This window comes from Malaclemys terrapin, chromosome 18 (genome assembly GCF_027887155.1).
Source record: "Malaclemys terrapin pileata isolate rMalTer1 chromosome 18, rMalTer1.hap1, whole genome shotgun sequence".
Classification (NCBI taxonomy): domain Eukaryota; kingdom Metazoa; phylum Chordata; order Testudines; family Emydidae; genus Malaclemys; species Malaclemys terrapin.
The window spans coordinates 11,819,266-11,831,776 of NC_071522.1; the positions used below are offsets into that span (position 1 = coordinate 11,819,266).

General features: G+C 48.2%; 1 protein-coding gene across 1 annotated transcript in view; it reads right to left on the bottom strand.

Moving 5' to 3' along the window:
- Positions 1–12,511, bottom strand: part of PITPNM3 (PITPNM family member 3) — a 361,048-nt gene that overhangs the window by 66,875 nt on the left and 281,662 nt on the right. The window contains exon 7 of the mRNA XM_054008467.1: positions 665–854. Within this exon, the coding sequence (XP_053864442.1) occupies positions 665–854 (190 nt within the window). The remainder of the gene's footprint in view (positions 1–664; positions 855–12,511) is intronic.

The window sequence follows — 12,511 nt, forward strand, 5'->3', positions numbered from 1 at the left end:
ACCAAAACATTTTATGAATGTGTGTTGGTTTTGCCGAATTGTTCACTTTGGAGTGGTGGTGGAGGGTGCAGGGGGAGGGCAGAGAGAACAAGTCAGAAAAAAAATCAAAACGTTTTGTTTTGGCATTTGCAACACGAAGTGTTTCCGATTTTATTCAACCCACAACAAATTTTTTCTTCGGGTTTTCAATTTGCTGACAAATTTCTATATTTTAGTTTTTGGTCTGACCCCAAATATTTATTTTAAACTTTTTAAAATTGCCAATGAAGCAAAAATTCTATTATTCTCAAACCTTTAGGTCCAGTGCTTTCTATTCACTGCATGAGTTACCAGCTCAAACTGACCCTGCTCAGGTTTCAGGAAGCTCCTAGTTCACCCTGAGCATCCTCAGAGGCTTAACAGAGAGACAATGTGAGTGAGGAAATATCTTTTATTGGACCAACTTCTGTTGGTGAAAGAAAGCTTTTGAACTCACACAGAGCTCTTCTTCATGTCTGGGAAACGTAAACAGACATTTTGCACTCCCATGCGAATACTGCTTCCTCTCATTTGCTGTGTCAGCCCCATACTAGTAACTTGATACACGCAAGGCAATGGCCTAAAATAATGGAAACTCGGCCTTGCCCAAAGCATTTTTCTTTGACGTAAGAGGAAATGGTCCTACCTGTCCATTAAAACCAGTCCCATCTGGAGACTTGAGAAATTCATTGTAAACTTGGTTGGCTCTGTTAATCACCATGGCAACTGCATCCTGGTACTGAGGGGAGGAAATGGCCAGCAAGGGCAAGGCAGCCAGCGGGATGTGGTCTTCACTACTGCTCAGGCAGTTCTCATCATAGCTGTAGGGATTCAGGCTGAAGAAGAAGATACGGTCGTCAGGAAAATGCAACAAAAGGAAGTGCACAATATTACAGCCCTAATGTGAGTGTATTAAACTGAAATGATCCTGGGCTACTCAGGTTTGGTACCAAAGCCCGTCACCTTAAAACCCCATCTGTTTAAAAGCTACGCTTTCCTGATCTGGGTTATTGGCACGGCTTTAGACTGTTAGAATGGAAGGAGTTTTTATAAATCTGATTTATGCTTCACCATTTATGCTCCTTATTTTTACTCCAGAAGCCGAGATAAATGCAAGAAGAAAACAGATTCGGTTTCTGGTTTTCATACATTAGCACAATACAACAGTTGATGGGATGCAGCTGCTGCACTGGAATATGATAGTCTTCCAAATGAATGGTTCCCATTGAAATTATTTTTTAAAATACAGAAACATTTCTGTCAATGAGATTTTGTAAAGGTTTGTATAAATTTTGGAGAAAATCTGACCTGACAATATTCCTTCCAAAAGACAGAACAAGATCAGCCTATTATCTGATCAATTACATAAAAGTAGTTTTAAAACATACGTCTTGAAACAACATTTAAACATTCACCTATTAGCATTATACAAAAGAACGTGACTGGCTTGAAAACAGATGTTTAGATTTACTAGGATACCAGTTTTATCTGAGGGTTTAGCTACATGGTGAGGTAATGTGCTCTACAGGGGTTTGATTTCTAAAGCGCACAAACATACTGTGTATTAATTGGGTCTGTGCAGAACCTGCTGGAATGCACTAAAGGTTCCTTAGTGCACTTTAACGTAGCACTGTTTTAAACCCTCTATGTCTAGTCTAGATTTCATTTCTGCACGTTTCCCAGTACCAACCTGTCAGTCATGCTTTGGATGATATTTAAAAGTGAAGGGGAAAAACAATTCCCAGAGAGCAGAAATTGCAAGTCATATCACCTCATGCCAGGTTCTCAGAATATATTTATGCACCTTTAGAGACTAATATAAGGTCAGAAGTACTTTGAAAATTAGGCTGGATTTCAGCCAAGGCTGCAGAGGTAGAAAACAAAGACTTTATAAATAAAAGTAGTTTGCACTTCCCATCCAAAGATCTCAGAGCGCTTTAATTAAACCTCACAACAAGGCAGATAAGCATCACCATCGCACACATGGGGAAACAAGCACAGAGACGTGTATAGGGTCAGATTTGGAAGTGAATTAGTTTAGACATTAAAAATAAACAGTATTTGTGATCTAGATGGTCAATCCCTGAAGTTTGCTATGATTAATTAAAAAACAACTAAGAGGAAGGGAACTAAACAAGCCCCACATCTGAGAAATTGGAGGCTACAGTGGTTGGGTAATCTACATCTGGTAATCAGACAGAAAAAGCAACCAGATCTCAGAGTAGAGCGATATGGAGAAGATACTTCTTAAAAAGTTACCTAAAGTCTTTTCCAGTAACCAAAGTATAAAACACTAATTGGCCAAAATTACTGGGTTAGTTTTTGGACCTGCTGAGTGTGTATAAGTCAGGGAAAGACAGCAAAAAACAAAAAACAAAACAAAACACACACAAAAATTAATTCCTGCATAAACTTCAAATGACACCATTAATTGTGCCATTGTTGTATGCGGTGTTGTTGTAGCCATGTCACAGCCAGGTGTGACGAACTGGGCCTGTTCTCACTGTGGTCTGTGAATGCTGACAGGGGAGTGTGCTGGGATAGTCTGCATTGGAGGATGGGATCTGCCCGAGGGCGCATACCTGAGTGTGTAACATGAGAACCCAGGAAGGGGTTGAAGGCGAGGCGACTCCTTAGCCCGGGAAACTGAACAAAGGCTGTGGGAGGGGTGGCTGAAAGCAGAGGGCTGGAAGCAGGCTGGAGGGAGGCTGGAGAGATGGCTGGAAGGCAGAGATGGCTCTGACCCCCCAAAGGGGGGTGGGCTGGCATGCCCTGGGACCCCAAGCTGGACCTAACTGAGGGGGAGCCCTGTTGTCTGTGCCTGCAAGACCTGTCTTGGACTGTATTCCTGTCATCCAAATAAACCTTCTGCTTTACTGGCTGGCTGAGAGTCATGGTGAATCGCAGGACGCCGGGGGTGCAGGGCCCCGAGTCCCCCAATACTCCGTGACAACTGGTGGCAGCGGTGGGATCTACTGCACCCCGTGGACGGCGCTTCCTGCAGTAAGTGACTGGGGAGCAGTAAAACGAAGGGGGATTGACGGGGACCAGGCGCGCTGAAGAGTGAGAGAGAGACGGTTATTACCCCTGGGAGTGTGTGACCAGCGAGAAGGACTTTTGCAGTAACAGTGTCCCCCGAGGGGATCGCAGCGAGTGGTCCCAGGGGCGGAGGAGTCTGCAGCTCAACCCTGGCAGAGAGGTGGTGACCTCGAGAAGGGCTGGCACACTAGGGGGCCCCCTGGGAACTGTGGGGAGCTGTGAGCACACAGGCCGGTGAGTGGCCAGCAGGAAGATGTATGCCAAGTGGCTTAAGAGCGACCTGGTGGAGCTGTGCAAGCAGAGGCGGCTGCGCATTGGGAGGCTCACCAAAGAACAGCTCATTGCCCAGCTGGAGGCGGAAGATCGCGCGAATGAACTGATCCCTGTGTCTCAGGGAAGCAGCCTGGCAAATGCAGCGCAGGCACCAGTGTCTGTCCCAGCTGGGAGTGGTCAGCCGGCTGCTGAGGGCTTCCCGAGACCCCTCCTTCCTATGCCTAGGGGAAGGGTGGGGAGGAGCCCAGCAAATACCGAAGGCGCCGTGACCCCCCCGGCCAGCAGGGGGTCCCCCCGGCGACGTTCGGCATCCGGGGAGCGGAATTGGCTGGAATGGGAGAAAGAGCTAAAACTGAGGGAGCTGGAGGATCGTGAACAACAGAGACAGCATGAAGAGAGACAGCGTCAGCATGAACGGGAGGAGAAAGAGAGACAGCATCAGCGTGAACGGGAGGAGAAAGAGAGACAGCATCAGCGTGAAGAGAGACAGAGACAGCATGAACGGGAGGAGAATGAGAGACAGACAGCATGAAGAGAGACAGAGACAGGAGAATGAGAGACAGCGTCAGCATGACCTGGAACTGGCGAGATTGAAGGGCGGCGAACCCCCGGCTGCGGTGAGTGAGGGGGGACCCAGGACTGCACGGAGCTTTGATAAGTGCATCATGGCCCCATACAAGGAGGGGGAGGACATGGATGACTTCCTGGAGGCCTTTGAGACGGCCTGCGAGCTGCACCGGGTTGATCCCGCGGACAGACTCCGGGTCCTTACCCCCTTACTGGACCCCAAAGCCGTGGCATTGTACCGCCAACTGGAAGAGGCAGAGAAAGGGGACTACGAACTATTCAAAAAGGCCCTGCTACGAGAGTTTGGGCTGACTCCTGAGATGTACCGGGAAAGGTTCCGGAGTCAAGATAAAACCCCTGAGATCTCATATCTGCAACTAGCCGTCCGCATGGAAAGATACGCCAGCAAGTGGGCTGATGGGGCCCAGACGAAGGAGGACCTGGTCAAACTGCTGGTACTGGAGCAACTGTATGAGCGGTGCCCATCTGACCTGAGGCTGTGGTTGGTGGACAGAAAGCCAGAGAACCCGCGACAGGCAGGCCGGCTGGCCGATGAGTTCGTAAAGAGCCGGTCAGGAGATAAAAGGGAGGAGTCCCAAAGGAGCAATCCCACCACAACGCAGAGAGAGAGTCACCATGGGACCTCCCCGTGGGAAAATACAGGAAAACCCCATCAGAGGGGAACATCCGGCATCAGGACCATCCGACCCACTCAAGGGGACCCATGGGACATGGGCTGCTACCACTGTGGCCAAAAGGGCCACATACGGGCCCAGTGCCCCAGGCTCAGGGACAGACTGAGCAGGCCGAACCCACAGAGGGTTGACTGGGTAGAGACCCAGCCCGGCGAGAGGCAGCATTCCCAGGGAAGGGGGGCTGGCAGGGTACCACCTGCTAAGGAGGGAGGAGAGCCCCAGGCTAGCTTCTCTGGGGGGCCAGATGCTCCGGATTCAAAGTTCTCCGTTTACAGGGTTGGCGCGGGGCTGTCCCTGCGGAGCGAGTGCCTTGTTCCCCTGGAGGTGGATGGGAAGGAAGTTTATGGTTACTGGGACACGGGCGCAGAGGTGACACTGGCCCGGCCCGAGGTGGTGGCCCCAGATCGGGTGATGCCCAACACCTTCCTGACCCTGACCGGGGTGGGCGGGACCCCATTCAAGGTTCCCGTAGCGAGGGTACACCTGAAATGGGGGGCCAAGGAGGGCCCCAAGGACGTGGGAGTGCACCACCATTTGCCCACTGAGGTGTTGATGGGGGGGACCTAGAGGACTGGCCCAGCAGCCCCCAGACCGCCTTAGTTGTGACCCGCGGTCAGAGCCGGCGAGGGGCACTGCGCCCTGGCCTTGGGGGGGGTGCCTTGCCTGAGGCGCGGGACCCTAACCTGGTGGGGAGGGAACGCCCAGGGACGCGGCTCAGGGAGGCTGCAGCTTCGGACCCAGCGGGCGAGAAAGAGCAGGTGGCCATCCCTGTCCCAGCTGCTGAGTTCCAGGCCGAGTTACAGAGAGATCCCTCCTTGCGGAAGATAAGGGACCTGGCCGACCTCAATGCGGTACAGACCATGGGACGAGGTGGCCGGAAAAGATTCCTGTGGGAGAAGGGGTTCCTGTACCGAGAATGGGCTCCCCCAGGGAAAATGGAGTCAGGGGGGATCAGGAGGCAGCTGGTGGTACCCCAGAAGTATCGCCGCCAGCTGCTGTGCCGGGCCCATGACATTCCCCTCTCAGGGCACCAGGGAACCTGGCGTACCCAGCAGAGGCTGCTACGGAGCTTTTACTGGCCTGGGGTCTTTGTTACTGTCCGACAGTACTGCGGATCCTGTGACCCCTGTCAGAGGGGGAGGAAGGCCTGGGACAAGGGGAAAACAGCTTTAGGACCCTTGCCCAGCATAGAGGAGCCTTTTCGGAGGGTGGCCAAGGTAAAAAGGGCGGCTCTAAACCAAGAGAGCCCAAAGCACAGACCTCCAGACTGGAGCGCTGGGAGAAGACCACAGCCCAGTTGGAACCCCAGAGGTATGGGGGTGGGAAAAGGGCGCAGGCCGCATAAACCTTCCCACATGCGAACTGCGAGTGCCATCAAGCACCCCCGACCTAAGGGGGAGCGTGAAACTGGAGGGGCCTGGTGTAATTCTCACCAAGGAATGGGAGGGATGCGGGGGCATCCATGGGAACGGGGGTAGGTTCGAACTTCCCCGGGTCACTGGCTAAAGTGACCCTGCTCAGTTCGGTCTCGAAGGGGGGAGAGATGTGACGAACTGGGCCTGTTCTCACTGTGGTCTGTGAATGCTGACAGGGGAGTGTGCTGGGATAGTCTGCATTGGAGGATGGGATCTGCCCGAGGGCGCATACCTGAGTGTGTAACATGAGAACCCAGGAAGGGGTTGAAGGCGAGGCGACTCCTTAGCCCGGGAAACTGAACAAAGGCTGTGGGAGGGGTGGCTGAAAGCAGAGGGCTGGAAGCAGGCTGGAGGGAGGCTGGAGAGATGGCTGGAAGGCAGAGATGGCTCTGACCCCCCAAAGGGGGGTGGGCTGGCATGCCCTGGGACCCCAAGCTGGACCTAACTGAGGGGGGGCCCTGTTGTCTGTGCCTGCAAGACCTGTCTTGGACTGTATTCCTGTCATCCAAATAAACCTTCTGCTTTACTGGCTGGCTGAGAGTCATGGTGAATCGCAGGACGCCGAGTCCCCCAATACTCCGTGACACCAGGGTATAAGAGACATAAGGTGGGTGAGGTAATATCTTTTATTGGATCAACTTCTGTTGGTGAGCGAGACAAGCTTTCAAGCTTACACAGAGCTCTTCGGGTCTGGGAAACGTACTCGGAGTGTCACAGCTAAATACAAGGTGGAACAGATTGTTTAGCATAAGTCGTTAACACATTTCAAGGGACCATTCAAGGTGAAGTGGCCAACTAGCAATCCCCCCACATGCATTCCATCAATCCCCCGCTGCCCCCCCCTCCCCACACACAAACTTTCCCCCACTATGATCAGAGGGGTGTTAATGGACAACTTCACCTTAAATGGCCCCTTGAAATGAAATGATATGATAGTAACTGAGGCTGAGATTTTCAAAGTAGCCTAAGGGCTTTAGACATACATTTTCCATTAATTGTAAGTGGCAGATCTGTGTGTAAATCTCCTAGACTACTTTGGAAACTTCAACCCTACAGTAAACTCTCTCCCTCTCTAGTAGTTCTCTCTCAAGTTGGGTTGACCTATGTAATTCTTTATAAGATACACTTATAATACCATAGCACTTCTGCAGCAGTACATACCCTTACACTTGCAGATCTCAAAGTGCTTGCCCCCATGAATCATGCCTTGCGCCACCCGAGAGGTCAATACAGTTATATCCCATTTTAGCCACTTGAACGCAGAATCGTATTCACCCTGGTGGCGGGGGGGCCTGCACATCTCATAATGCCACAGTTTAGACAGACGGAGAGAACTGCCAGCAACACAGAAACATGACCTTATGGGCTAACAACGCATGGAAATACTGCAGAGGATCCTATAGGCTGAACAAATGAATGCTGGAGTGGGTCAGTTGTACAGGAACAGGGGCATAGGAATTGCCAAACCGGATCAGACTCAAGGTCTCTCTAGTCCAATATCCTTTCTCTGACCGTTGCCAGGACCAGATGCTTTGGGAGAGAGTATAAGAACCCTGCAGCAGGCAGATGCGGGATGATTTGCTGCAATTGGTCTCTGCCTAATCTCTCATAGTAAGAGATTGGCTTAAGCCCTGAAGCATGAGCTTCAATATCCCTTCCAAGCTTCTGTTAGGATTATCTATTTTAATTCTGCATATTCTTGTGATCCATATAAATGTCCAATCCCTTTTTTGACTCTTCCTAAATTCTTCACCTCAATGACCTCCTGCAGCTATGAGTTCCACAGCTCAATTATCCATTGTGTGAAAAAATATTTCGCTCTATCACTCTGTACCATGGCCTCTGTTTGAGGTATGTGGGGCTGGATTTCACCGCAAAAAGCTCAAAGAGTAAGGCTTTCTGGGGGAGGAGGGGAGTGAAAGTGAAGTAAATGTCACTCAGATATGTAAGTGACTTGTCCCCAAACTCAAATAGTCAGGCAGTTGCTGAGTCAGTCAAAGAACTCAGGTTACTCATCTTGGGGGCAAACCCCCCCAACTCCACACACACAAAGGAACTAGCCAGACACATGCATATCACCATCTGTCCACTTGGCACCCCTTTCCTTTGTCTGTCCCTTCTCTTTTTTAGAATACATTCTCCTCAGGGCAGGGACTCCCTGTTACTATGTGCTTGCCCTGGATTTAGTACAACGGGTTCCTGATTCTGATAGGAACCTCTGTGCTATAACAATATTAAACAATGTGCCATTTGAGATGGGATTAGATCTATGGATCTATTACCACCACCACAGATAAAAGCAATTTAAGAAAAACAAAAACTACTTACAGCTCTGAAATGCAGTGGTTGGTCTGTATTTTCCTCTAAGCCTCACTGCAAATTTCCATGTTTAGTCTGTGCTAAAGCACTCAAATGGCAGATATTTTGCATCTTAAGAAGTTTAACATTTTTAATGACCTGGAGCTGCTCTGCCAGGCAGCATCAATTTATCAATTAACATGACTTCACTCTGCCAGTGGATTAGACCATCCAAATGCAAAGCAGACAGATTGCCGAATACCCGTGCCAAAAATAAAATAAAATAAAAAAAACAAACTTTACAAATATAAAATAAAAAGGCCTCCGTAGCATATAACACTCACTTACAAAACAAAAATAATCATTTAGAATGGGAATTTTCAAAAGAGAAAAAAAAAAATCACATCTACATAATAAAAGCAAGATGCAAAAGGAAATCCAGAAGAGAGAGATACAGAAGCAGAGGGTTAAAAAAAAATAGCCAGCAACATTTCTCATGAGCAAGCAAAGGAATCTGAATCGAGCTGCAGTTCAGCAATTAATTCCTGGTAAATTAATTACAAATAATTACCTGGTTGGAAAAGAACAGTTTATTTTTCTTTTATTGCAAAGGTCACGTAAGGGGAGGTTTTTATTTTCTTACCATAAACACAATGAAAACGAAAAAGCAGCACTTGAAAAGGAAGCCATGGAAAAGGGGAAGCTCTTTATCACAAGAGATAGGCAAACACAAAGCTTGTTAGCTTGGTGCATTGACAGAGCACTGCAGGAGGCCCTTACATGCGCCAGTTTGGAAGTGCTGCATTCACAAAGCAGGGGTGGGGTGGGGTGGGGAGGAGAGGAAATCACTGGGTGGCGGGGAGGAGGTGAAGCCATTCATTGTAATAATGTTGCAATTGCAGACACATCCCCTTCATTGCCGGTGCTGTATCCAAGACAGATCCAGGACCCTGGAGAGCTAGGCTTTAGTGCAGGGGTAGGCAACCTATGGCACGCGTGCCGAAGACGGCACGCAAGCTGATTTTCAGTGGTGCTCACACTGCCCGGGTCCTGGCCACTGGTCCAGGGGGCTCTGCATTTTAATTTAATTTTAGATGAAGCGTCTTAAAATCCTTATTTACTTTACACACAATAGTTGAGTTCTATAGTATAGACTTATAGAAAGAGACCTTCTAAAAATGTTAAAATGTATGACTGGCACGCGAAACCTTAAATTAGAGTGAATAAATGAAGACTCGGCACCCACTTCTGAAAGGTTGCCAAACCCTGCTTTAGTGGCATCCGTTGACTGGGCACAAATGATATGATGTCACAGAGCCAGCTGCTTGCAGGGGTAACAGATTGTACATAATGGGGGCTGAGGGGGCGGGGGGGGAGAGAGAGAGAGAATATTCAAGATCCAACAGAGGGAGTTAGCAAAATAGTTTCCAAACACTAGCGATGCAGGTCACAACCCCATGCGGGTCCCTTCTGACTGACTCTTTTGGGGAGAGGTTCTTGAGGCTTAACACCTGGGAAAGGAAAAGGCAGAGGGACCAATTCACGTGCCAACCTGCCTGCTAGAGCTTCCCTCAAGTTATTGTTGCATGTGGGAGAATTAGAAGTTTATGGTCTGATTTGCTTGCAGACGTGGCCTGCAGCTCCCATTAGCTTCACTAGGGAGTTGAGGTTGGTTTCAAAAGCCAAGCCATGCGTGTGTGGAGTTCCCTTTCTAGCGGGAAAGAGGGCGAGGGACAGATCGCAGGCCATGAATACTAGTGTTTTACATGTGCTGGATAGTGTAATTTTAAAATTAGTTTTAAAATGGATTATGAACCCAAGAACTCATTTTAACTTCCAAGTAACACATGTTGGGGCCTAATCCTGTGAGGTGCTGCTCTCAGCGCAGGCTGTGGGTGGCTCCCTACCTCACCAGTACAACACAATTCCCCCTTCCTTTAAGAATCAGTTGTGCAAAGTGCTGAGCGCTCTGACTCTAATCCAGCAAAGCACATGGACAGTGAAATGGGACGACTTACGTTCTGACAGTGCTTTGCTGGATTAGGGACAGAGAGTGCTTAGCACTTTCCAGGATCGAGCCCTGACACTAGTGGAAACCAACCGTGTTTCTCTTTGAGTCTGTGAAGCTGCGCAAGTAAAACAGAGGAAAGACGAATAAGGCCTTGTCTGCACTACAAGATTAAGTCGACCTAAGGTAGATCGATGTACAGCCACCACAGTAATTACTGCAGTTTTTCCATGTCCACATTACCCTCCTTCTGTTGGTGATGTGTCTCCTCACCAGAAGCGCGTCTGTCGGTGATGTGTCTCCTCATCAGACTTAAGTGGCCCCCCCACCCCAAGCTGTCAGCCCCACATAGGGCTGACAGCCAACAGGCAAAGTAAGTAACAGTGTCTACACAGACACTGCATTGCCCTAACTACATCGACTTAAGTGCTACGCCTCTCACAGAGCTGGAGTTATTAGGTTGATGTAGTGAGCGAATTACTTTGGTGGGAGCAACTTTGTAGCGTAGATGCTTACGGAGTTAGGTCGACGTAAGCTGCCTTACATCAACCAAACTCTGTAATGTAGACGAGGCCTAAGAGAGAGGAGAATCAGGCCATTAGATGACAGTTCCAATAGGAGACCCAGATCCTCCGCTGGTGTAAAACGATGCAGCTACACTGATCTGACCCAAGTTCAGCCGAGTGCCTGAAAGTAAAGCTATGTTCTTCCTAATGCAGACACTTCACAATGGCTTCCCCACCAACATTAGCACTCGAGAGAGGAGGGCAGGAAACGTCTGCTTTTAAATCAGTAAACTAAATGGATGTGATGAATAAGAAACTTAGGAAGCAAAGAGCAGTAAGAGGATATCATTTTTAACAGTCTCTTTTTTGACTGTAACCCCATTCCAAACTACCAGGCAACACACAAATGAATTTGTCCATAGATGTTTGGGGGCTTTCTTAGATAAAATTAGGAAGTAGGATGATTGCAAACTTCCACCAAGAGAAACTGCCTACAACCACACAACCAGGGACACTCACAAGCCTGTTGTAAACTGGTGCAATTAAACTCAACAGAACTATTTTTTTAGGGTCAATCATAGGACCAAATCTCAGCTGGTGTAAATGGCCATAGCTCAAAGGTCTAGCCTTCAGTATGGGAAGTAAAGCATCAACTTTTCATCCTGAAGGGGGGGGGGTTGTCTCAGAGGACTTTTAGATTGATGAATAGAAAAGAAATAGTTAGTACCTGTTGTCATTTGGTATTTTCTAGACAAAAGGGGAAAAATGAGAAAATACATCCTAGATACTCTGAAAATTAAATTCATTACTTAACATTACGGCTCCTTCAGAATGCCAGATGTGGTCCGTTAGACACATTGTCATTTCACTAAGTGCCATGTTATGCTTCCCTTCCCCACTTTTGCTTTTGTTGTTTCTCAAGAACTGCGGTCCCCTTTTACCAAGGTTAATTTGGACAGCATCCCATCCATTACAGTAATTATTTTCATAAGTAAACCTCAAAGCAGTTCATACTTGTCAGGCATTACATTTAATGGAGTACTTCATCTTGAACTGGCTTGTCACTTAAATCAATGCTGCTAAGGACTCTGGGTTAAACATCAAAAGTCTAGGAGGCTCTTCTGCACATCACTCACTAGATGAGTAGTATAAGACACTGAACCTAATAGTATTTTAAAAATTCCCCATAGGCAACATCCTGCAGCCCTTAGATATGTGAATAAACCAGTGGGACCAATTCCATAAGGGCTGGATTCTGCACCACTGGAGACAATGGAAAGGTTTTTCCACAGGCCTCATCAGGAGGTTTTTATTTGCTTAAAAATAAGAAGTTATATTAATTTTAGTACACGATTTTCAGAGCTGATGCATGCTTAGCATTTGTTTGTGCCTTATAACTACTTGAAGATTGCAGCCTCTCCTGAGATTTGCAAGACCATCCTTATCAGGGCAACCTTGCAGCCCAAGAGCTGGGATTGCATTGATACCAACAGGCCATAAAAATCACAATCCGACTACGTCATGAACTGCAACGTCCCATCAGCAGGCCGGGTCTCTGAGTGATAAAGTTTTTGACGTCATGTGATGATGCTGGGTATTAAAATGTGCCTGGGGAGGGTGATCTCCTTTTCCTTCTCCACATGCCCTGGAACAGAGAGTAGTATCTTATTCCACACACAGCCCTATTGAAAT